Source organism: Panthera tigris, chromosome D2 (assembly GCF_018350195.1).
Source record: "Panthera tigris isolate Pti1 chromosome D2, P.tigris_Pti1_mat1.1, whole genome shotgun sequence".
NCBI classification, from domain to species: domain Eukaryota; kingdom Metazoa; phylum Chordata; class Mammalia; order Carnivora; family Felidae; genus Panthera; species Panthera tigris.
The window spans coordinates 55,814,965-55,839,227 of NC_056670.1; the positions used below are offsets into that span (position 1 = coordinate 55,814,965).

Here is a 24,263-nt window from a genome sequence, read left to right on the forward strand (position 1 = left end):
GGGGCAAGATTCAAAGAGCTTAATCCATTGGGTGTCCAGGAAGTAGTCTAGGAAAAAATAAACAGGCCTCATCTGGTAAGTGTGCTCTGGTGTTACAACCTCAGAACAACAGGAATGCTGTTGTTCTAGAGTACCTCTCTGTAGCTTTCCTTGCCTGCCATCCTTGATAGGAATACAGTGCTCAGCAGCCCCCAGGACACCACACCTGGAAGGTGACCTCACCCTTGTCTTCATAGCTCCATTTCTGGTGTAGCTTCAAGAAACCCAGGATCATTTCAAGGATTGTCCGCCGCTGGTTGCTCTGTAATGTTTTAAGGGGTACTGCGGTCAAAGAATATTTTAAAAGATTTCAGTCCTGCTCCTCTGGAAGTGAGGAAAATTATCCTTTTATGTAAGAGTGTCAGAAAGAGTGAACAAGGGAACCAGAAGAAGCTGACGGGAGAAAAGCCCAAGATGTATTATGTGGGATAAGCTCAATGCTTAGCTCTCTCTCTGTGAAAGGGATCCTAGCAAGGGTCCCACCATTTCCTCAAAAGATTCCATTTCCTTACCTGACTGTGCTTGTGGAACTGTTCCAGCAGTAAAGGCAGTACGTTGCTGGTGATATGGTCACAGGCCCGAGCAGATGCACCTGCAGCTGCCTGCAACAGTTTGGCACTAGGCCACACCAGTTTCATGTCCGGTTCACACAGATGGTGCCTGCAGTCTAGAGAGGCAGCACATCACAGACCTGGGGAGTAGGCTGAATGCTGCCCGATTCCCCTGCAGTCCACAGGAGCTGGAGACTGAGACTTGGGACATTTTGCTAGCAGTTACCACTCAAATTGTTTTCAAATCAAAGTACAGCTCCAGCACCCAAGTCACTGAACACGGGGGGCTACTCATGAAAGGTCACTGGCCTTAAGAAACTCCTTTCTATTGTACTCAACCCCTTTTCTGGCTGCCATGGTCCCATTACCCTGTAGAATGTTGCTAAGGAAGGAGTCAAGGAGGTCCTCGGCATCAGCCCTCAGCACAGAGCGAGACAAACACGCAGTCAGGGAGTGGAGGGCTGCCAGGCCATCCGCCTCCACCCGCTCACTTGCCGTCTGGAACACCTGTCAGGGAGGGATCCCATGGCTACTGAGGTGAGCCTGCACCAGGTGAGAGCCCACCCACCCACTGCCTATTTCCTTTGGGGAGTGGGGTTTGAGAACCTTTAGGGTACAGCCATAGAAATTAACCCTTCAAGTGAGTTTCTTCTCAATGGGTGTATTCTCACCAAGTCCTTGGTCTCACTAGAATTGATACACATACTTTTTGAGAAACAGGACACCAACTTTGAGCAGGGGCTGTTGGGATCCCCTTTCCCGAGTCTCTTCTTCTCCCATCTTATTCAGTATGGTGCCAGATGCACCATGACCTGTGCTCCTTACCATAGAAGGACAGGAAGTGGGCACTATGCAAAGGTGATCATGTGCCATCATCAAACAGCTGACCCTTTCCCTTGTCATTCAACCAGAAGTATGCCCACTTACTGGCTTGCTGAATAACCAGGCCAACAACAGGGAAAAGGACAGGCTGTGTTATTTCCCGTCACGTCCGGCAACTGGGAGTTAACAGTAGTGAGTTTATCTAATAAACACTCACCTCTCTGCGGATAGAAGCCCAAAGGCTGGGGAGGAAGTCTTTCAGTTCCTTCTGTCCGTACACAGCACAGCAAGCATTCTGCCAAGGAAAGCGCAGGCATCAGCTATCTACACAATCAGACTTCCGAGGACATGCAGGCACCTCAGTAGAATGGCACCTGAAGGAGCATGGCTCTCAGCAATAGAACCAGCAGGATTTCACAAAAGTCGTATCCAGGTCACAGAAAAATGGAAGTTCATCCTGACTGATGGAAAACAAGCATAGAGTTCAGCCTTTCCTCAGCTGCCACTCAGTTACTATGGGACCAGACAGTTATGTAGCTGGTGCGGGGGATTGCTTTAGGCCAACATATAAGCCCAGATTCTGGTTATCCCTCTCATGAAGGCCACTGGATTATGTTCCCTGGCTCTCTGCTATATTCATTAGCGCCCCTGAATTGTCTAGACAGCTGGACCCTGGGAAGAAAGAAACCACTCACCAGAGTCTGCAGAGAATCCAGCTTGGCACTCAGAATCTCAGAATCTACTTTCTCAATCAGCAGGGGCAGCAGGAACTGTGGGAGAGAAGGAAGAAGTGAAGTCTGAGATGGGTAGAGATTGGCCTAGCAATGCCAAGGCCAACTATGTCTTTACTGCCACCAGTCCCCAGCGTAGGACCTACATCAGAGAATTACAGTTGAATCAGGAGTTGTGACTGTAAACCAACCTTCCTGCCAACCTGTGGCCAGACTCCCGATTAACCTGAAAAGTGGGCTAGTTGGCAACACTACAAGATTTCAAAAGAGAGCACCATATAGGGACTGGATTATTTTAAACAAAGAGATGGTAAAGTTTTCTACTCTGAAGGTCTGAAGATACTTGCCACACAAGCCTTAAGACATTTGCGGGAATGCCATACCCTAAAATGTATACTGGATCTTTCTTTTTCCCATACTTACTATTCTTTCTTCAGAGCCTTCTTTGGGCTGAGGCTACATACCTAACCTTGGCTAGACCCACCTCAGCAAATCGCGGTGTAGAAGCCAGCACAGCTCGAAGACTCAGGATGAGGTCTTCTCTCTGGATACCGTGGGGATCATTAGGTGGCTGGAAAAGGGAAAAGGGCCATGGGTTTGCACAGCTCTTCAGACCACCCTTGGATACAGGATTCAACCTGGCAACCCTACAGAATAGGGTGATATTTATACCCAATCCGGCAGAATAGTGTGATAGAAGGCCCCAGCAGAAAGACATGCTTACTCTCACATGTTCCTCCTTGGGAATTTCTATCTGTTGAGCATTTATGTTCTATCTGATCTATCATCTCATCATTTGAGAGACAAACACCTCAACTTTCTGGTATGTTACTTTCTTCTTTGTATATATCCTATGACTGTATGTTAGAAGACATTGTTTTCCCTTTAAGATATATATACTTTTAAAACTGTAATTGTTTTGAAGATAGGGTTTATGTTTTTTAATTTTTTAATGTTTATTTATTTTTGACAGACAGAGCATGAGCAGGAGAGGGGTAGAGAGAGAGTAAGACACAGAATCCAAAGCAGGTTCCAGGCTCTAAGCTGTCAGCACAGAGCCCAACATGGGGCTCGAACCCACGAACCAGGAGATCATGACCTAAGCCAAAGTCAGTCACTTAACTGACTGAGCCACCCAGGGGCCCCGGATTTATGATCTTTTTTCTCCTGCTTAATAAGGTACATTTTTCTGTGGTATTATTCTTTCATAACATTAGGTTTTGTGACTGTTACTATTTCATTGTGTAGTTGAGCCACAATTTATTTAAATAATTCCCCTTTGATGGACATTTCTATTTTTTCATTCTTATAAAAAAGGTATAATTCTCTCAACATAAAAAGCATTGATGGTTTCTGTGTCAAAAAGCCAGTCTGAAGACGTGTATCAGATTTTCTTTTTCCTCTTTAGAAACAAACACCAAAAATACAGCAAAAGGATTTTAAGACATAAAGCTATAGGTGCCTGGGTAGCTCAGTCAGTTAAGCATCCGACTTTGGCTCAGGTCATGATCTTGCAGTTTGTGGGTTTGAGCCCCGTGTCAGGCTCTGCACTGACAGCTCAGAGACTGGAGCCTGCTTCAGATTCTGTATCTCCCTCTCTTTCTGCCCCTCCTGCGCTTGTGTGTGCGCTCATGCTCTAAGATAAATACATAAACATTAAAAAAAAAAAAAGGGGGCGCCTGGGTGGCTCAGTCGGTTGGGCGACCGACTTCGGCTCAGGTCATGATCTCATGGTCCGTGAGTTCGAGCCCCGCGTCGGGCTCTGTGCTGAGAGCTCAGAGCCTGGAGCCTGTTTCGGATTCTGTGTCTCCCTCTCTCTCTGACCTTCCTCCATTCATGCTCTGTCTCTGTGTCTAAAATGAATAAACATTAAAAAAAAACCCAAAAAAACAAAAACAAAAGACATAAAGCTAGAGGCACCTGTCTGGCTCAGTTGGTACAGCATGTGACTCTTGGATCTTAGGGTCATAAGTTCAAGCCCCATGCTGGGTGTAGAGATTATTTAAAAATAATAATAATTAAAAATTAAAAATAATTAAAACAACAAGACATAAAGCTAAAGGTTGAGGAAAATAGGTTAAGAGATGTTAGCAATAAAATTTCAGAAGCTAAAAAGAAGAAGGATAAGAAAATGACTTAACAGGGCCAAGACAACAGTCTGAATCCTCAGTAGTCTTGGGAAAAGCCTACTCAAAAAGCTTTGCAACTGGCAGTACCAGGTGCCTTTGGAATTGGGAGTGGGGTTAGAGAACCACCTAGATTGCTTCCTAGCTCCTCCCTTTCTTCAGCAGAATCTGGATGTTTAATTCTCTGGAGAGGGTAAGACAGAGGTCCCTAATCTTGGAGATGTAGGTGCAGCAGTGGGCCTGGGAAAATAGGGTACCTGATCCAAGAGGAAGGATAAAGGAATCCTGAGGATGATGGTAAAGGAAGATTCAATATCTACTTTGCATTAACGAGTAGGAAGCAACCAGTTGAGACTATATGGATGGCCAAGTTAAGAATGGTTTTTAGGGGTGCCTGGGTGGCTCAGTCGGTTAAGCGGCCGACTTCGGCTCAGGTCATGATCTCGCGGTCCATGGGTTCAAGCCCCGCGTCGGGCTCTGTGCTGACGGCTCGGAGCATGGAGCCTGTTTCAGATTCTCTTCTCTGACCCTCCCCTGTTCATGCTCTCTGTCTCAAAAATAAATAAATGTTAAAAAAAAAAAAAAGAAAAAAGAATGGTTTTTACATTTTTTTCCTTTTAATTCCAATGTGGTTAACATACAATGTTAAATTAGTTTCAAGTGTACAATATAGTGATACAACAATTCTATATAATACTCAGTGCTCATCAAGATAAGTGTACTCTTAATCCCCTGGTTTTTACATTTTTAAATAGTTGGGGGAAAAAAAAAACCCAAAAGAATAATATCTTGTGACATATGAAAACTATATGAAATTTAAATTTCCATGTCTATAAAGTTTTATTGCTATACACTGTACCACACTCCAGTGTCTACGGCCATTTTTGTTAGAACAGCAGCATTGAACAGTTGTGACAGAAATGATAGTCTGGAAAGCCTAAAATAGTCACTATCTGGTCCTTTACAAAAAAAAAAGTTTGCCCAGCCCTGCTTCTAGAGTGAGTGTACATGCATAGTGAAAATCAAGGGAACCATCACTTATGCTGATGTGATCCACTATGATGATGCAAAGACCATAAAGCATATTTCTGATACAATAAACTAAAATAAACAGATTTAAAAAACAACAAAAAGAATATTTCTTTAAAAAAATTTTTTTTAATGTTTATTCATTTTTTGAAAGACAGAGGGAGACAGAGCACAAGCAGGGGTGGGGCGGAGAGAGAGGGGGACATAGAATCCAAAGCAGGCTCCAGGCTCTGAGCTGTCAGCACAGAGCCCGACACAGGGCTCGAACTCACCAATGGCGAGATCATGACCCGAGCCGAAGCCAGACGCTCAACCAACTTAGCCACCCCAGGTGCCCCCCACCCTGAAAATATTTCTGATAGAAATAGTTACCCTAAAGCCAGGTGTCTCTCATTTTAATTGACAAGAGCTTTCTGCTTCCCATACAGACCGTAGTGCAGAAGAACATACAAAATTCTGCTTGAGGAGCACCTGGCTAGCTTAGTAGGTAGAGTATGTGACTCTTAATCTTGGGGTTGTGAATTCAAGCCCCACGTTGGGTGTAAAGCTTCTTAAAAAAAAAATCTACACAAACGAGAAATTCTATCATTATAACTTTTTTGTGCGTGTAGAATATCCGAGAAAATACATAAGCAGTTGGAGCAGTTGGGGGCAGTGATCATCTTTAAAAGGAAAATGGGTGGTTGGCAGCAAAGGGGCTTCACTCTCTATCTTTTAAATGCTGAATCATGTTCACTCTATTACATTTCAGAAAAATGAATGACATACTCTTTCCTGCCCCAAATTATAAATGCATATATTCCAGCAATTCTACTTTTAGGAATTTATGCTACTGTTCTACCCACATATATATGTGAAATGATACATGTACGGGATATGTAAGTTGCAGCGTTGTCTGTAACAATGTAAGATTAGCAAGAACCTTTATCCTATAGAGGACCAGTGAAATTAATTAGGTATTTCCATTGAAAGGAATACTACACACCCATAAAAAATAAAGAGCTAACTTATATACTGTTATGGAACACTCTCCAGGATATACTAAGTGAAAAAGGCCAAGTACAGGAAAAGTGCATACATACACTGCCATCGGTGGGGGGAGGGGAGCATTTGCTTACGTTATGGATGAAAAAGTTCTGTAAGATACAGACCTAATTGATAAAATGGTTGACAACAAAGAAAGAAATGGTGGTTGATACATTTTTCACCCTTTTGCATCTTTTAGGTTTTGGATAATATGAATGTATAATTTTTTCAAAACAAACACAAAATAAAGCAAAAAAAGAGAAACCTGGTGGCCTAACAAAGAGCTTTCAAGATTTCAAAGGCATAACAAGTTCTTGTAAGTTAGAAAGTGACACTGATTACAAAAGAGATGAAGAGAAATTCAGGAGAGGTGGTCCTAAGGACCATGGTGTCAACTGGAATAAGCTGGTAAGCAATTCCCCACAGCAAAGATGGCTGTGTAACTTTAAAGGCAGTAAGAGTCAGTACTCAGATGTTAGTTGGTATGCTGTCATAGAACTTTCATTTCTTCAAAACCACTAATGCTTGCAGTACACATATGCATGCATACCCATACAATGAGGAGATCCTGAATTTTTGGAAATAGAAGGGAAATCAAGATGCAGAGCAGGAGGAAGGTCCAAGGGGGTCATGGTCAGAGCATGCTGTGTATACTACACTGAACTGTGTGTCTTCTTTGTTTTGTCAATTTTGTTTCTTTTGCCTGAGATCACCCCTCAGACTCCAGGATCAGATCCTCATTCCTTAGAAACCAACTGAAATCTCATCTCATCTGTGAAGTCATTTCCTGCCTATTCTAGCTCACAATGAACTCAGTCTTTTCTGAACAATTAGAACGCCACTTGTTTTGGTCCATAATCTCATATTGTTACTTAAATGTTTTAGCCTTCAAGGGCAGGAACCATGTTTTACAATCCTGTAGCCCTTGGCACTACGTACATTGTTAAGGAGCTTAAGGAGCCCCCAAATACCCGCTGAATTGACTCCCTCCTCTGATGGCCAATGCTTCTTCATTCCCAGTTTACTAAAATGTAAGTTCACAAAGGCACAGATTGTCTCCTTTGTTCACTGCTGTGTCCTCAGTGCCTAGAACTGGACCTGACTCACAGGAGGTACTCAATGAATATTTGAATGAATCAATGAATGAACAAATGAACAAATGAATAAAAGGTGCTACTTACAGGGGTAAAATCAATAGGGAAGTAACAAGACGTCACTTCAAACAACTCCTCCACAAAGGGTCCTAAGGTAACAGAGAGACAATGAGGTCAACTTACAATTTTCACTCATCTGACAAGCCCCAACCAGCTAATTCAAGTTTACAAGGGCGTACCCAGACTATAGTCCCTAGAGATGAGGTCATGGACGATGCGGAAAGCCACCAGAAGATTTCGCGGATCCTTTTCCCCATCCATCACCTGGATGAAGCCAAAGGTGAAGTCAGCTCCTAGGCCCTTCAGCTCTGGGGAGGAGAGAACAGGTCACTATCCTCCCTCAAGACAGAAAGCTGGGCTTTCTTCTGGCTTGTGTTTTCCCTCTACTATCATTGTCCCACCTTTGCTGCTTCCCAGAGCAGACTCTTTTTGTTTTCCTATTCTGAGAGAGTGCATAGTGAAGAAGAGATACGCAATATATAACCATTCGAGGTAAGAGGTTTTTTTGGTTAAGTTTATTTTGAGAGAGAGAGCATGAGTGGGGAAGGGGCAGAGAGAGAGGGAGAGAGAGAATCCCAAGCAAGTTCCTCTAACAGCGTGAAGCCTCAGCAGGCTCCATCTCAGGAAGCTAAAATCAAGAGTCCACACTTAACCTACTGAGCCACCCAGGCGCCCCCTTGAGGTAAGAATTTAAAACATCGGTCCATACCCTATCCTTCCTTTACTGGGGAGTGAGTGGACCCCTCCCAGTTTTCCTTCATTCTTTTCAGAATATGGGCTCTCCTATATGACTACCAAGCTAAACACGAGTCCTGGTAATGGGGGGAAAAGGGATGTGCTCGCTTTTCAGACTTGCCAAAGAACCCTGCCTTTTACCTTCTTCCCGGGTTCGCATGAAGTTGGTGATGATACTGTAGACTGTGTGTCGGTCCACCTGAGGCAGGGACTTGGGGTGAGAGAGACCAGAAGTAAAGAAAGTACTCAAAGAATACCTAAGCTGACAAAATTACTTCCTGCTTCACAATCTCTAGGTGGACAGTGCTCTTTATACTAGCATAAGAACCTAAGAAGAAATGCAGAGAAAGGCTATGGCTATTGGACTACCAGTTATAACAGGGGAGCCAATAACCAAAACCTGTCTGCTTTACTTTCTTTAGGTTTAAGAGGATGCAGGTCAGACATAATTGCATGGCTCCTTCTCCTTATATAGTAGCAAGGACTAGCATTTAAACATGGTCAGGGATCTGAAAAAGTTCAGGACTTAGAAGGCAGTATTTTTTGCTACCTAATCCTAGTTATGTCAAGGCTGAGAGACAGCAGAATACGAAAGTGACCGTTATCACTCACCTGGACGTGGACCTCCTGGAAGATGGCTTTAAGTACAGAGACAGCCAGCCCTGGGGGCAGGGCCACACACAGACTCTGGGGGAGAAGAGGAAATGTGTGAGTACTGAGGGAATTCTAGCCTTCAAGATAGAATCCCCAAAACAGGCCTAATTAGCTACAGTGGGAATCACAACATCCAGGTTCAGGAAAAAGCGCTAAGAGTGAGAAACATGGTCCCTTTTCTCGAGTTGATTAGTTCTCTACAGCTCTTTCCACTCTGGTTCTGAATTCCAGTCCCCCCAAAATACCTGTAATCTCTAGACTAAAAACAGAAGTGAAACTGGCTGACACTAGTTTATTCCCCACTTGGGCATCTGCTCCTCATGATGTGGGAGTCTCATGCCCAAAACACAAGGACAGAATTCACTGGAAAAGGGCTCCTGCAAACACAGTATGTAATGAAAAAAGGAGAACTCACAAGTGCCCTCAAACCTTGCAGGACAGATGGGATCACAAAATGATGATCCTTCAGCCGGTTCTCATAGAATAGGATCAGGTGGACCACTGCACAAACCAGAAATGCAGCCATTATTTTACACAGGCTCCTTCCCAAACTTTGTAAAGGCTGTTCCTGTTTGGGCTTTACTACAAATTTTCTCCTCCACTAAGAGATATGTCCCATGCCCTCCCATTTGAGGGTGCCTTGATCAGTCAAGAAAATAGGTGAACACCTTTTATTATCAATTCTCACATAGGTCCGTATTTGAACCCACTTACAACCCCAGAACTTCCTTTCCATAGAACCAGAATGGGCAAACTTTCTCAAAGGGCCAGATAGTAAATATTTTAGGCTTGTAGGACATAGTATTGGTCACAACTACTCCACTCTGCTCAACTTGGCCGCTGTAACACAAAAGCAGCATAAACAAGGTAAATAAATGGTTGTGGCTATACGCTAACAAAACATTATTAATAAAAACAGGCTGTAGTTTGCCCACTACTATGCTATAAAGGATAAAAAATGTCTAAGGAGGGGCGTCTGGTAGCTCAGTCAGTTAAAAGTGTCTGATTCTTGATTTCGGTGCAGATCATGATCTCACAGTTCCTGGGATCAAGACTGCCTCCGGCTCTGAGCTGACAGCATGGAGCCTGCTTGGGATTCTCTCTCTGCCTTTCTCTCTCTGCCCTTCCCCCGCTCACGCTCTCTCTTTCTCTCAAAATAGACAAACGGTAATAAATAAACTTTAAGATAAATAAATGAATAATGTCTAAGGCTACATTTTAAATCCCCGTGTCTTCAGCCTCAATACTTATCTCTCTGCCACATATACCAGTGAGGAATGAAGATACTGAATTAGTGGTTCACAGATTCCTTATGCCCTCCCTTTTCTCTTCCCTCCCTATAAAGTTGGCTTGAATAGACAAGGAAGGAAGCCTTGGCTCAGCAATCTGGGAAGATATTCCTACTAGCGATGCCAGTACCTTCCTTCTCCAGGAGCAAGGAGTGACACTGGAGTAGCACCTGTGACAGAAGCTGGATTCCTCGTGCCCGAGTTCGGGGTTCTGGATTCTCTAGAGATGACCTGGGGAAAGTAGGATATAGAGAGCTTGACATAACCCTGTTGAAACTTTTGAAGGCATAAATATTTTGAAAGTAGTCACACTCACCCCCTGGGCATGGAATCCAGCCCAGGAAAGGTGTTCTGTAGGTACTTAGCATTACAGATAACAGTAAAGCCAGAGTCTAAACAGCCAATTCCCAGATTGATCTGGCATTCATTAGAGGCTCATCTGACACCACCACCAACAGAAGTATCCATCTCCAGGCGCTGATTGGGCATTTGGCTTATTCTTATATGATAGTGACCTTCCTCTGAAACAGAGCTTAGCAGCTACCCACAGGGCTCAACAGATCATGGGCAGCTGCAACTTCTACCCAAACAGGAGAATAAATATATTACTGCTAAGAAAAAAAGTGCTGAGAGCAACCAAGATCTTAGGCCGGGGTGGGTAGGTGGCGGGAATCTTTATAACTGCAAGTTTACAAAGTAAGATGGTCAGAATAAATGTTTTAACTATTTAGGATTACTGAATTGGAAAACCTGGACTGAGGCAATAAGGTAACTTATCTTCAGAATAGGTCTTATAGAGATTACATTTAAACATACTTGAAGAAATCTAAGCAAGTTAATGGAGGAAGTAGAAGATTTCTGAAGGAGAAATGACTAGGACATTTGACTGAAATCTCAAGGATAAGGGTGTCTATACCTAGGGGTAAAGGGAAAAAATAAAATCACTCTTGACAGGAATAGAATAGGATCTTGTCGAAAGGCCCTGTTAAGAAGTGGAAAACTTGGTGTTTAAAATTAGACCAAGGCACACAAGTGTTCATATCAGCATTATTTAGAATACCCCAAATTTGGAAACAACCCTGATATCCACCACCTGATGAATGGTTAAACAAAATGTGAGATATTCATGTAACAGATTATTCTTCAGCAAAAAATGAAACACTATCGAAAGCCATAACAGGGATAAACTGAAAACATATACTAATGGGCATCAGGTTTCTGAGGTAATGAAAATGTTCAAAAATTGACTGAAGGTTGTATAAATCTGTGAATACACAAAAAGTGATGAACTTTGTGACATATGAATTACATCTCAATAAAGTCATTTTTTTTTTTAAATGGACCAAGGCCACACATGAGTAGAAAGGCCAAATGGTCTCTCATGTGGGAGAGAGACATAATAGCGACCTACATTCCACCTCACCCTCCCAGTTTTCTAGTTTTCTGCTTCAGAAAACAAGCTGGCTGAGACAGTTAACCTTTGCAAATAAAACGTCAATTTAGATGGTCTACCAAGTATGAAATAGGAGAAAAGCAGCAACAGACAAGCACATACTCCCTCTGGTGCCTGGATATCTGGTTTTAACACTGATCTTCCAGCTGTTTCCTCAGACCTTTTCCTATAGTGAGGATCTGGTGCAGGGTCAGCTTCCTGCAAATCCCCAGGCAGGGCCCACGAAAGGTCTGAATCAGATCCACACTGACTAGAATCCCATGGGGCAGGTAGGTCTTTAAGAGGCACAGGAGGAATCCCAGCTCTAATTAAATAACAGTTGATGGCCTTCAACCACCCATCTCACTCCAAACTTGTGGGCTGATCCAGGAACTTCCAACCCTTCCTCCCTTAGGAACTTAAGTCAGGTGGCATCAAACTTGTTTCAGGAGAAACACAGGCTTACACTGAGGCAGAGAGGAAAGGAGGGTACTGGGCCACAGCAGGAGAAATTCAGGACCAGTCAGGTCCAGGAAAGCAGCAGTGTACAACACAACCTTTTCAGAGTGCACAGGCAGGGCTGGGAGAAGGGAGCTCTATGGCACAGGCTCTTACCCAAGGGCTTCCACCACTTGTAACACTGTATAGCTTCCAGATTTCACATCTAGAGGAAACAAAAGAAAAAAATATAAACCCAGTCCCAGTATTGAAAGGATCTAATTACCAATGTTTCCTGCCTACCCTAGGGTTTGTACCTTGGGGCACCCTAGAGCCCCTTCTACGTAAGAGGTATTACTGTAACACTTCAAACATGCAGCTTCAATTATAGAAATTGAAAAGGAAATAAACATATCGTTTGTAGATAATGACTGTATACCTAGAAAATCCAGAAGAAATAACTGAAGAAATATTACAAATAAAATAATTCACAGGACTCCTGGGTGTCTCAGTCAGTTAAGTGTCTAACTTCAGCTCAGGTCATGATCTCACGGGGTTCATGAGTTCAAGCTCCAAGTTGGGCTCTCTGCTGTCAGCACAGAGCCCACTTTGGATCCTCTGTATCCTTTGTCTCTGTGTCTCTCTGCCCCTCCCCTGCTCATGCACTCCCTCTCTCTCTCAAAAATTAATAAACATTAAAAAATAATTTATTAGCTGAGTACAAAACTAGTATTATGAAATTAAGAACCTTCACATATACATATATACACAAAATGCCCTGTAAAATGATACAAAGGAAAAAAGATCCTATTTATAATAGAAAAAAAAAGGGGAGGGAAAAATACCTGGATATAAACTTAACAAAAAATGTGAAGAACTGAATAGTGAAAAACTTTAAAGCACCAGTGAGGAGCACAAAAGAAAATGTGAACAAATAGGCATGCCATATTCATGAAAGACTCAAGAAAACAGACCTCCCAAATTAATCTATAATTTTAAGCAATCTCTATGAAAATACCAGAATTTTTATTTTGGGGGGAACTAGATAAACTTATTCTAAAGTTAAAATGCAAAAAAAAAAAAAAAACCCACATAATTAGGCAAATTTTGAAAAAGAACAATGAGGGAGGGAGGGAAGGTAGACTTTACAGATATTAAAAAATTGTTATAGGGGCGCCTGGATGGCTTAGTCGATTAAGTGTCCGACTTCAGCTCAGATCATGATCTCATGGTTCATGAGCCTCACGCTGGGCTCTGTGCTAAGAGCTCAGAGCCTGGAGCCTGCTTCAAATTCTGTCTCCCTCTCTTTGCCACCCACCCTCCTGCCTCCCTACTTGTGCTCTCTCTCAAAAAAAATAAAACATTAAAAAAAAATTTAACATGCCACAAACAAACATTAAAAAAAAAATTGTTATGGGGTGCGAGGGTGGCTCAGTCGGTTAAGTGTCTGACTCAGGCCATGACCTTATGGTTTGTGAGTTTGAGCCCCACATCTGGCTTCTAGCTGCTCCCCGCCCCCCCATTCGGGCTCCACGCCAAAAGTGTGGAGCCTGCTTGGGATTCTCTCTCTGCTCCTCTGCAACTTGCACATTCTCGCTCTCAAAATAAACTTTAAAAAATTGTTTCAAAGTCACAATAATAAATTTGTGTATACTTTTTTTAGTGTGTACTTTTGAATATACTTGAAGATTTCTAGAATAAAAGTAAAAAAACAACCAGCATAGTATGAGTTCATATTTTTAAACAAAGAAATCAATGGTATAGGAATAGTAGAGAAAGTCCAGAAAGAAATACAAATGCATATGAGATGATTATTTTTAAAATTTCAATTAATGGGAAAACTAGACTACTCAATAAACAGTGATGGAATGATTGGGTAAATATTTGGGAAGAAAAGTCTTGACTTTGAATCTTTCATCAAAGTAAACTTTTCAAATGGATTAAAGAAAAAGACATGAGAAAATTCCTAAGTATAAACTAACATTATCAGAAGCCATTGAAAAAAAAAAAAAAAAGACTGGTTAGGGGCGCCTGGGTGGATAGCTCAGTTGGTTAAGCATCTGACTCTTGATTTTGGCTTAGGTCATGATCTCACAGGTTGTGAATTCACTGTCTGCAATGACAGTGTGGAGCTTGCTTGGGATTCTCCTTCTCTCTCCTTCTCTCTGCCCCTCCCACTCCCATGCTTGTGCTCTCTCAAAATACATAAACATTTGAAAAAAAGATTGGTTAAAATCAGCTACATTAAAAAATTGGATTTTCTGCAGGACAAAAACAAACAAAAAACATCATTAAGACAAACTAGAGGGGCGCCTGGGTGGCTCAGTCGGTTACATGTCCAACTTCAGCTCAGGTCACGATCTCACGGTTCATGGGTTCGAGCCCCATGGTTCATGGGTTCAAGCCCCACATTGGGCTCTGTGCTGACAGCTCAGAGCCTGGAGCCTGCTTTGTATTCTGTGTCTCCCTCTCCCTCTGCTCCTCTCCCACTCATGCTCTGTCTCTCTCTCAAAAATAAACATTAAAAAAATAATTAAAAAAAAAAGACAAACTAGAAAAACATATTTGTAATTCTTACAACATAGGGCTTTTTTTAACCAACACATAAAGCTCCTACAAATCAATGAGAAAAAGATCAACAACCGATTTAAAAATGGGCAATACCTTGGGGCACCTGGGTGGCTTAGTCGATTAAGCATCCGACTTTGCCTTAGGCCATTATCTCACAGTTTGTGAGTTCTAACCCCCTTGTCAGGCTTTGTGCTGACAGCTCAGAGCCTGGAGCCTGTTTCAGATTCTGTGTCTCCTTCTCTCTCTGCCCCTCCCCCACTCCTGCTCTGTCCCTCTCCCTCAACAATAAATAAATGCACATTAAACAAATTTTTTTTTAACATGGGCAAAACCAAAAGAATGAACAGGCATTCTACAGAAGATACTCATATTCACAACAGAAATACAAACTAAACTATATGAAAGTCTTATTTTTAACATACTAGATTGGTAAAAATAAAAAATAACTTTGTAACACACCTATGTTTGGTGATGGTATGCAGAAATAGGCACTCTTACACATTACAAGTGGAGTATAAATTGGTACAACCCCTTTATGGAAGGCAATTTGACAATATGTTTAATAAAAATTACAAGTGTATATATGTTTTAATTCAGTGAATCTTCTCAAAATTTATCCTATATCCTTGTAAAAGTAAAAAATAGTGCATACTACACACATACACACACACACACGCTGATAATGGGACATGATCTAAAATCCAGACAATGTACAAAAATAATATATACAATACTAAGTGCACAGCATTGTTTTTAAGGGGAAGGTAGGTTGTTTCTATTTGCATTTATTTATTTCTCCAGAAGATAAAAGGAACTAATATTGGTTGTCTCCAAGGAAGGACACTGGATGGCTAGGGGGTTGAGAGGTAGACTTAAAAAAAAAAAAAAAAAGATGTTTTATTGTGAAATAATTTGAGTTAGAGATTAGCATTAATGTATTACTATTAAACTCTAGACTGTATTTAGATTTTACCAGTTTTTCCACTAATGTCATTTTTCTGTTTCAGGATCCAATTAAGGATACCACATTGCAATTAGCCATCATGAATCCTTGGTCTCCTCTGGTCTGTGAAAGTTTCTCAGTCTTGTCCTTAAGGACCTCGATATCCTAAAGCACTTTATAGAATGTCCCCCAATTTGGGGTTTGATGTTTTCCTATTGCTTAGACTGGGGTCATGGGTTTTGAGAAGAATAGCACAGAGGCGAAGTATCCTTCTCATCATATCATATCAATCATACCAGGGGCACAAGGTATCAATATGACTTATTTATTATTGGTGATTTTATTTTATTTCATTATTATTATTTTTTAATGTTTATTTATTTTTGAGGGAGACAGAGCGAGCAGGGGAGGGACAGAGAGAGAGGGAGACACAGAATCCAAAGCAGGTTCCAGGCTCCAAGCTGTCAGTGCAGAGCTTGACGTGGGGCTTGAAGTCACAAACTGTGAGATCACAACCTGAGCCGAAGTTGGATGCTCAAATTACTTGTCGAAGGTAATATCAGCCAGTTCTGTGAACTACAGAAGTACTATTTTTCCTTTCCCATACTATCTTCTTTAGAAGATTCAAGGGGGAGGCAGAGATTAACCTCCACTTCCTAGAAAGGAATATATCTATCGACCTATCTATATTATATGGAATTGTTCTGTAAGGAAGATTCATTTCTTCTTTCCCCTTTATTTATTCAGTCATTTATTTTACAGCAGCATAGACTCATGTACATTTATTTTACACTTCAGGTTATAATCCAATACTAGGTTATTTTGCTGTTCAAGTTGTTCTATCTTTGGCTGCAGGGAGCTTTTTTAGATTGGCTCCTGTCTTTTTGACTTGTCCCATCCATCCATCCATCCATCCATTTATTTTTTATTATTTTTTTAACGTTTATTTATTTTTGAGACAGAGAGAGACAGAGCATGAACGGGGGAAGGTCAGAGAGAGAGGGAGACACGGAATCCAAAACAGGCTCCAGGCTCTGAGCTGTTGGCACGGAGCCCGACGCGGGGCTCCAACTCACGGACCGCGAGATCATGACCTGAGCTGAAGTCGGACGCCCAACCAACTGAGCCACCCAGGCGCCCCCATCCATTTATTTTTTAAAGTTTATTTAGTTATTTTGAGCCGGGGGAGGGAGGGCATGAACAGGAGAGGGGCAGAGAGGGAGAATCCCAAGCAGGCTCTGCGCTGTCAGCATAGAGCCAGATGTGGGGCTCTATCTTATCAATCGTGAGGGCATGACCTGAAGGGAGATCAAGAGTGGATACTTAACCAACTGACTGAGCCACCCAGGCACCCCATTTATTTATTTTTTATAAAGTTTTATTAGAGCACAGCCAGCTCATTATTGGTTTTTAAATTTTATTTATTTATTTATTTAATATATTTATTTCTGAGAGAGAGAGAGAGAGCACAAGCAGGGGAGGGGCAGAGAGAGCAGGAGAGAATCCTAAGCAGGCTCTGCACCTTCAGCGCAGAGCCTTAAACTGTTAGATCATGACCTGAGCCAACACCAAGAGTCAGATGCTTAGCCAACTGACCCATGCAGGCACCCCTTAACGATTTTAAGAAATCTCTACACCCAGTGTGGGGTATGAACTCACAACTCCAAGAACAAGAGTTTCACACCTCACCGACTAAGCCATCAGGTGCCCCTGTTTTAAGTCATCTCTATACCTAGTGTGGGGCTTGAACTCATGACCTCAAGATCAAGAGTCACATGCTCCTGGGGGTGCCTGGGTGGCTCAGTTGGTTAAGTATCCAACTCTTGATACTCAGGCCAGCTTAGGTCATGACCTCATGGTTGGTGAGTTAGAGCCCCACATCAGGCTCTGTTCTGACAGCAGAGCCTGCTTCAGATCCTGTCTTCCTCTCCCTCTGCCCCTCCTCTGCATTCTCTCTCTCTCTCTGTCGTTCAAAAATAAATAAACATTAAAAAAAAGGGTGGGGGGCGCCTGGGTGGCTCAGTCAGTAGAGCGTCCAACTTTGTCTCAGGTCATGAACTTGCGATTTGTAAGTTTGAGCCCTGCATCGGACTCTGTGCTGACAGCTCAGAGCCTGGAGCCTGCTTCAGATTCTGTGTCTCCCTCTCTCTCTCTCTGTTCCTCCCTGATACACTCTGTCTCTCTCTCAAAAATAAATAAGGAATAAAAATAAATTTAAAAAAAAAAAGTCATATGCTTTACCAACTGAGCCAGCCAGGCACCACATCGTTTCACTTTTTAAGTACTTTCTTTTTTAGCACTACAAAATACTATAGGCTCATCCTGTAATTTCTCTATCCGAGCCCTAGAATCAGCCTTTTCTCCGAGAAACCCTGATTCTTTTTACTGGAGAATGCTATTACCAACCAAGATCTGGGTATAGCTGTGCTTGCTGCTATTGGGATACCACTGCTCCTAGGCCCCACTTAGCTGGGAGACACAGATGTCCCAAGGAGAGCTGGGAAACACATATGTACGTATTAACCCATATATATATGTACATGTATATCTTTAATTATTTTTCTATCTGTATATATCAAACTAAACATGGGGCACCTGGGTGGCTTAGTCAGTTAAGCCTCTGACTGTTGGTTTTGGCTCAGATCATGATTTCATGGTTCATGAGTTCGAGCCCCACATCAGGCTCTGCACTGATGGTGTGGAGCCTGCTTGGGAGTCTCTCTCTCTCCTTCTCCCTGCCCCTCCCCCACTGTGCTGTCTCGGTCTCTCTCAAAATAAATAAACGAACTTAAAAAGAAAAACACCTAAATATAAGGTCATGTTAAAGTCTCCAGCTATAATCCAGGACCACAGGGTCCATTCTAGCCTCTCTCCTTGTTGTTTGTAATTTGTTTCTCTGACAGTGAGAAATCTGGTTCCCATTATCTACCACTTATTATTTTTTCAATCCTAGTATAGCTACAAATTACTTTCCAAATTGTCAACTTCTGTGAGAAACAGATTTATAAAAGCCAAGTGTGTTTATGTACAGTTTTGTCTTTTTTTTTTTAAGTTTATTTATTTATTTTGAGAGAGAACGTGAGCAGGAGAGGGGCAGATATAAAGAATCCCAAGCAGGCTCCACACTGTCAGCCCAGAGCCTGACACAGGTCTTGAACCCACAAACCATGAGATCATGACCTGAACCAAAACCAAGAGTTGGATACTTAACCAACTGAGCCACCCAGGCACCCCTGGACAATTCTGTCTTTAGTCTCCAGACAAAATACTGTTTTACCAAATCACTTAGATCAGCTCCCTCCTCCCTTTAGTGAGGACACATCATATACTAGTAATACAGTAGATTCATTTGTCACTGTCTACATTCTTTTTTTTTTATTTAAAAAAAAATTTTTTTTAATGTTTATTTATTATTGAGACAGAGAGAGACACAGCATGAGCAGGGAGAGAGAGGGAGACACAGAATGTGAAACAGGCTCCAGGCTCTGAGCTGTCAGCACAGAGCCCGACGCGGGGCTCAAACTCACGAACCGTGAGATCATGACCTGAGCCAAAGTCGGACGCTTAACCGACTGAGCCACCCAGGCACCCCTCACTGTCTACATTCTATCTTGAGATGGAAGGGAGGTTTTTCTCCATGTATCCTTTTGTACCTTTTAAATGTTGTACCATGTCAATATATTACTTATTTTAAAAATACATTTCTAACAGCACAATAGTAATTCACACAGATCTACCAGAAGCTTCTTAGGATATATTCTCAAGGAAGAAACAGAGAGTAAAATCTTAGCAATCTTCCTAAGGGTTTGGTTACCACAGAGGAGTTCTAGCTCCATCAGGAAATTACTTGCAGCAGCCTGTTCTGGGTCTCCAACCCACCTACCTCTAAATGTCAGACCTAATAGGTTAGCATTCACCAACACTAGACTTTAGCTAGAGTGAAAAAGCGGCTTGAGTAAACTCCTAAACTTCCAGTTCCCCTTAAATTTGTGGTCTCAGCAACAGGGGTGAGTAGAACTAGATAAAGGCTCACTCTGGTCCTAGAGTAAGAAGTCCAAAATGCCTGAGAAAAGGAGCCCTCTAGTCAGGATTCATAGCTCGTGACTGGCACCAATTTAGACATCAGGCACTCTTAGCCCTACTCGTGCCAGGATGTGGAAGGCCCAGCTGCTGCCCCTGTTCCTGAGAAAGAGCCAAGTGAAAAAATGTCCAGGCTGTAGGGTGGGGGAAGGGACAGCAGCCAGACTAACAGGACAGACCAAGGAACTGACAGTTAGGCTCTGTACCTCATTCCTTAATGGCAACACTGAAGTGAACAGAGATACTCATTTCTGGGTTATACACTATAAAAGAGTATTACACAGTTTGGGAAGGTGGAAAAGAGTACCTTTTTGGAACCTCTTGGTCAAAGACCAGGTAACTCTGCTAAAAACCCCATCTAAACACTAATTTCAGTGGTGGCCACAGAGGGAGCATTTGTGCACAGGACGCTCTAGAGGACTGATTACTGTTACTAGCAAAGACCATCACTGAACCATCATTCTTCTTCAGCAAGAAAATCAAAGTCCCCTGGGAATGCTGGGCTATGGTCTAACGTTGGAAATACCTGAAGTGCTATAAGACAGAGACCTGCCTAATAAGCCCCATTCAGTTGCCTCTAATTTTTTTCATTTAAAAAAAGGGTCTAATTTATATACAGCAAAATGTACAGATATTAACAGTATAATTTGATGAGTTTAAGCAAAAGTATACCTTGAGTAACCAACATCCCAATCAAGATGTGGAATATTTCCAGCAATGGACAAAGTTCCCTCATGCCCCTTACCAGTCAATTCCCTCTCCTATAGGTTGCCTCAAGTTTCATAAATAAAAAAGACTTCTTCACCATGAGTATACAGCATTATGAAACTGGCTGTTTTACAATTACAAATAGACACCCATTGGCATGTGATTCCTTGAATTCCAGTTATGGGTGAACTCTCCTGGCAGAGCCCTTTGGTCTTCATACTTTTCACAAGGATCTTATCTTGAATTAATGCAGCACAAACATAAAGAAACGTGAAGTATAAAACTAATACAAAATTAGAAAAAATGAAAAGATGTTACTTATATAAGCTTTACAGCTATTATACAATAAGAAATAAGAGTAAGGAAAATGGTGAGTACAGTGGCAAAAAGCTAGAATCAGTATTTTGAGGGTGTTTTCACAAACATAACTAAACCTAACATTTTATTCTAGTTTTGTCGAGTCTACCTCAGAAATGTCTTTTAAATAAGACTCTTCCTTTCCATTCCTTTAACCAGACTATATAGAGACAACCTTCAAAACAGTCCTCCACTTTTTGGTGTGCTGAAAATGTTCTAGAATTTTTAGATAGTTGCAATGATTGCAGAACATTGTGAATGTACTAAAAGTCAATTAATTGTACACTTAAAATGGTTAAAGAGGTTACCTCAATTTTCTTAAAAGCCCTTTCCTAAGGGCACCTGGGTGGCTCAGTCGGTTAAGTGTCAACTCCTGGTTTCAGCTCAGGTCATGATCTCCCGGTTCATGGGTTCAAGTGTCACACTGGGCTCTGAGCTGGCAGCCTGGAGCCTGCTTGGGATTCTCTCTCTTTCTCTCTCTGCCCCTTACCACTTGCGCGCTCTCTCTCTCTCAGAATGAGTAAACTTTAAAAAAATAAAAAGCCTTACAAAAATGTTTACGTACTTATTTTGAGAGAGAGAGTGCTAGCAGGGGACCGGGGGGGGGGGGGGGGGGGCAGGAGCAGAGAAAGGTAAAGAGAGAATCCCAAGCAGGCTCCATGCTGTCAGCACAGAGCCAGAGAGCCAGACATGGGCTTGATTACATGAACCCAGAGATCAGGACCTGAGCCGAAACTAGAGTCGGACACTTAACCGACTGAGCAACCCAGGTGCCCCTTAAAAAAAGCCATTTAATCCATCCACACTCTATCTAGAATTACCTCCCTAAAATGCAGAATTACTTCCCTGCCCACCAGTCTCTTTTGCTCCTTACTGCCTAAGACCTGACTCCTTGGCTTGATGTCCTTCACACTTTAGCCCTCGAAGCCCCTCTAGCCTCACCTTTAATCATGACTCCTATCATTCACTCACATGTCCCAATTTATCAAGCTCTTCCATATCCTTAATCCTGTAAATATTCCCTTGGTTTGAAATGCCTCCTTCCTGTCAAAATTCAACCCTTCAAGATCCAGCTCAAATTACTCCCTTTCATGTTTCTCCACAATTCTTTAACAAAATTGTCATGTGTGCTTGTTTTATTTATTCAATATTTATTAAGCACCTATTACAAATCAGGTACTGGGGTTAGGGCTGGAGACAGAAAAAGAGACAGGGAGCTTTTAAGGAGTCCACAGTCTTGCTGGGGCAGAAAGACCTTTAAAACAATCACAGTGAGGGGCGCCTGGGTGGCTCGGTAGGTTGGGCGTCCAACTTTGGCTCAGGTCATGATCTCACGTCCATGGGTTCGGGCCCCGCGTCGGGCTCTGTGCTGACAGCTCGGAGCCTGGAGCCTGTTTCGGATTCTGTGTCTCCCTCTCTCTCTGACCCTCCCCCGTTCATGCTCTGTCTCTCTCTGTCTTGGAGGTAGATGAACGTTAAAAAAAAAAAAAAAAAAAAGAATTAAAAAAAAAAAAACAATCACAGTGTAACACGCTCAGTGTTGCCATAGTGATATAAACAGAGACTGAGTTAGCATAAGAAAGGAGTAAAATTCCTGGGTTTATGAACCATCCATCACTAATGTTTTAACATTGTAAGTTTTCCCAAACGAACACTACCTGAATCCGGAAGTATCATTAATCATGCACTCGGACTCCTGGGATAAAAGAAAAGCTATTAAGCGGCTAATTTTCCTAAAGGTAGTCTCACTGGCATTAAGGAAAAACAAATGTTAAGTTTTTTCCCTACATTAAGTAGGCTTAAGTTTTTCCAATGTGTCCAAGACTTACTCTCTAAAAATGGACCTACTAGCACCTCCGAACTACCCACACTTCCCTCAGCAGGGCACCAGTTCATATGGAGCACTGAGCAGTCATCAAAGGAGTATTTATATGAGACTGACAGAATGTACAATCAGACCTCTGTCTGATGGAGTTGCAGCCTCTTGAGAATCTGGAGGAGCAACCAATGGAGGAAGGGGGAAGGATGTGAAGGAGCAGTAGAGAGAAAAATCCCAATCAGGACTCAGTTTCAGTCAAGCTGAGGATGCCATAGACATTTCTCAGAACTGTTTTACTGTTGTTTAACAATCTTTTGGTTTCAGGAATAGTGGTCTCCCACAAAAGTGGGAAAATACAATACAAAAAGACTGAAAAGAAAGAAAATCCAAATAACTGAAAGGAAGAAAATTTATATCCATAACACACTTCAAAATCAGCTTCCTTTCCAACCTCCATTTTTGAACAAAGGACTTCTCCTTTGTTCATCCTCAGGCTCAAAAGCTTGGGGTCATCATAGAGTCCTCACTCTCCTTCAACTGTAACTAGTTAGGCCTCAAATTCCACAGATTCTTCCTTCAACATCTCTCATTCCATTCACTTACACAGTTTTTTACTGCATACTTAGTTATGCTAGTCTCCAGGAGACTTGGGTGGTAGGTATAGGATAGGACGTGGAAATATATACAGAAACAGCTACTACACAAGTCTGCTAATAACTGCTAATAAATGAGGGTCTGAGAAATAAATACCACAAAGATTTTGAAATGTGAGATGATGTCTGGCTGGAGTAATCAGGAAATGCTTGGGGGGCAGGCAGTAAGCACTCAAGCCGACCTTGAATCCGAGGTCTAACTTTGATCAGATGGAGCTAGTGAAAGGAACTGGGAAGGAAAGCATTCAGGGAATAGCAAATCCAGGTGGCTGCCAGGCACCAAAGGTCCAGGAGGAGTGGTAAGAGTAAGGGCTGGGGCCAAGTAGTGCAACCTTTGAATGCTAGCATAAGAAGTCTTTTTTTTTTTTTTTTTTCTTTTTTTTTTTTTCAACGTTTTTTTTTTTTTTTTTTTTTTTTTTTTGGGACAGAGAGAGACAGAGCATGAACGGGGGAGGGGCAGAGAGAGAGGGAGACACAGAATCGGAAACAGGCTCCAGGCTCCGAGCCATCAGCCCAGAGCCTGACGCGGGGCTCGAACTCACGGACCGCGAGATCGTGACCTGGCTGAAGTCGGACGCTTAACCGACTGCGCCACCCAGGCGCCCCAAGAAGTCTTTAAGCCTTAACCTACCGGTTCATTTCTCTGCCACCTACTTTCAACAGGAACTTCACTGCAAAGGTGCAAAACAAAGTTGGTGGTAGCTGTCTTTGTGATCATAGGGTGTCATGGAACAGGCTGCTGCTGTGAGTGGCTGAACACAAAGCTGGTCTCTTTAGTGCTAACAAAACTAGACTCAGGCTGGATTAGAAAGCACATCTAATTTTGGGAAGGTTTCAAAACCCTGTCAGCCTTCAACAACATTAACCAGGGCTGTGATCTCAGATTGAGAATACCAATTTAATCCTTCTCAAATTTGCCTTCATTATAGGACTCCCCTGCTCAAGGACCTACGATGAGTTGTATTACCTACAATAGGTCATTCAAATCCCTCTGCCTGGAATCCAAGGTTATGCATAATCCAACCCCACCAAACCTTTTCAAACTTATCTGTTACTATCAACCTCCTTTCCTAGTCAGTAGGGCTAAATTACAACAGGGCTAGTGT

At 42.3% G+C, this 24,263-nt stretch overlaps 1 protein-coding gene across 4 annotated transcripts in view; it reads right to left on the bottom strand.

The window, feature by feature from the left end:
* Positions 1-24,263, bottom strand: part of MMS19 (MMS19 homolog, cytosolic iron-sulfur assembly component) — a 33,934-nt gene that overhangs the window by 7,226 nt on the left and 2,445 nt on the right. For 3 of the 4 annotated variants that reach the window (XM_042960746.1, XM_042960745.1, XM_042960744.1), the window contains exons 2-14: positions 12,204-12,252; positions 10,287-10,387; positions 9,283-9,368; positions 8,826-8,900; positions 8,355-8,424; positions 7,658-7,786; positions 7,506-7,567; positions 2,628-2,714; positions 2,108-2,182; positions 1,630-1,707; positions 959-1,097; positions 552-706; positions 223-301 (exon numbers count right to left, since the gene is read on the bottom strand). In XM_042960746.1, the coding sequence (XP_042816680.1) occupies positions 223-301; positions 552-706; positions 959-1,097; positions 1,630-1,707; positions 2,108-2,182; positions 2,628-2,714; positions 7,506-7,567; positions 7,658-7,786; positions 8,355-8,424; positions 8,826-8,900; positions 9,283-9,368; positions 10,287-10,387; positions 12,204-12,252 (1,185 nt within the window). Of the gene's footprint in view, positions 1-222; positions 302-551; positions 707-958; positions 1,098-1,629; positions 1,708-2,107; positions 2,183-2,627; positions 2,715-7,505; positions 7,568-7,657; positions 7,787-8,354; positions 8,425-8,825; positions 8,901-9,282; positions 9,369-10,286; positions 10,388-12,203; positions 12,253-24,263 lie in introns of those variants that run through there. The other variant, XM_042960747.1, reaches the window with a different exon arrangement.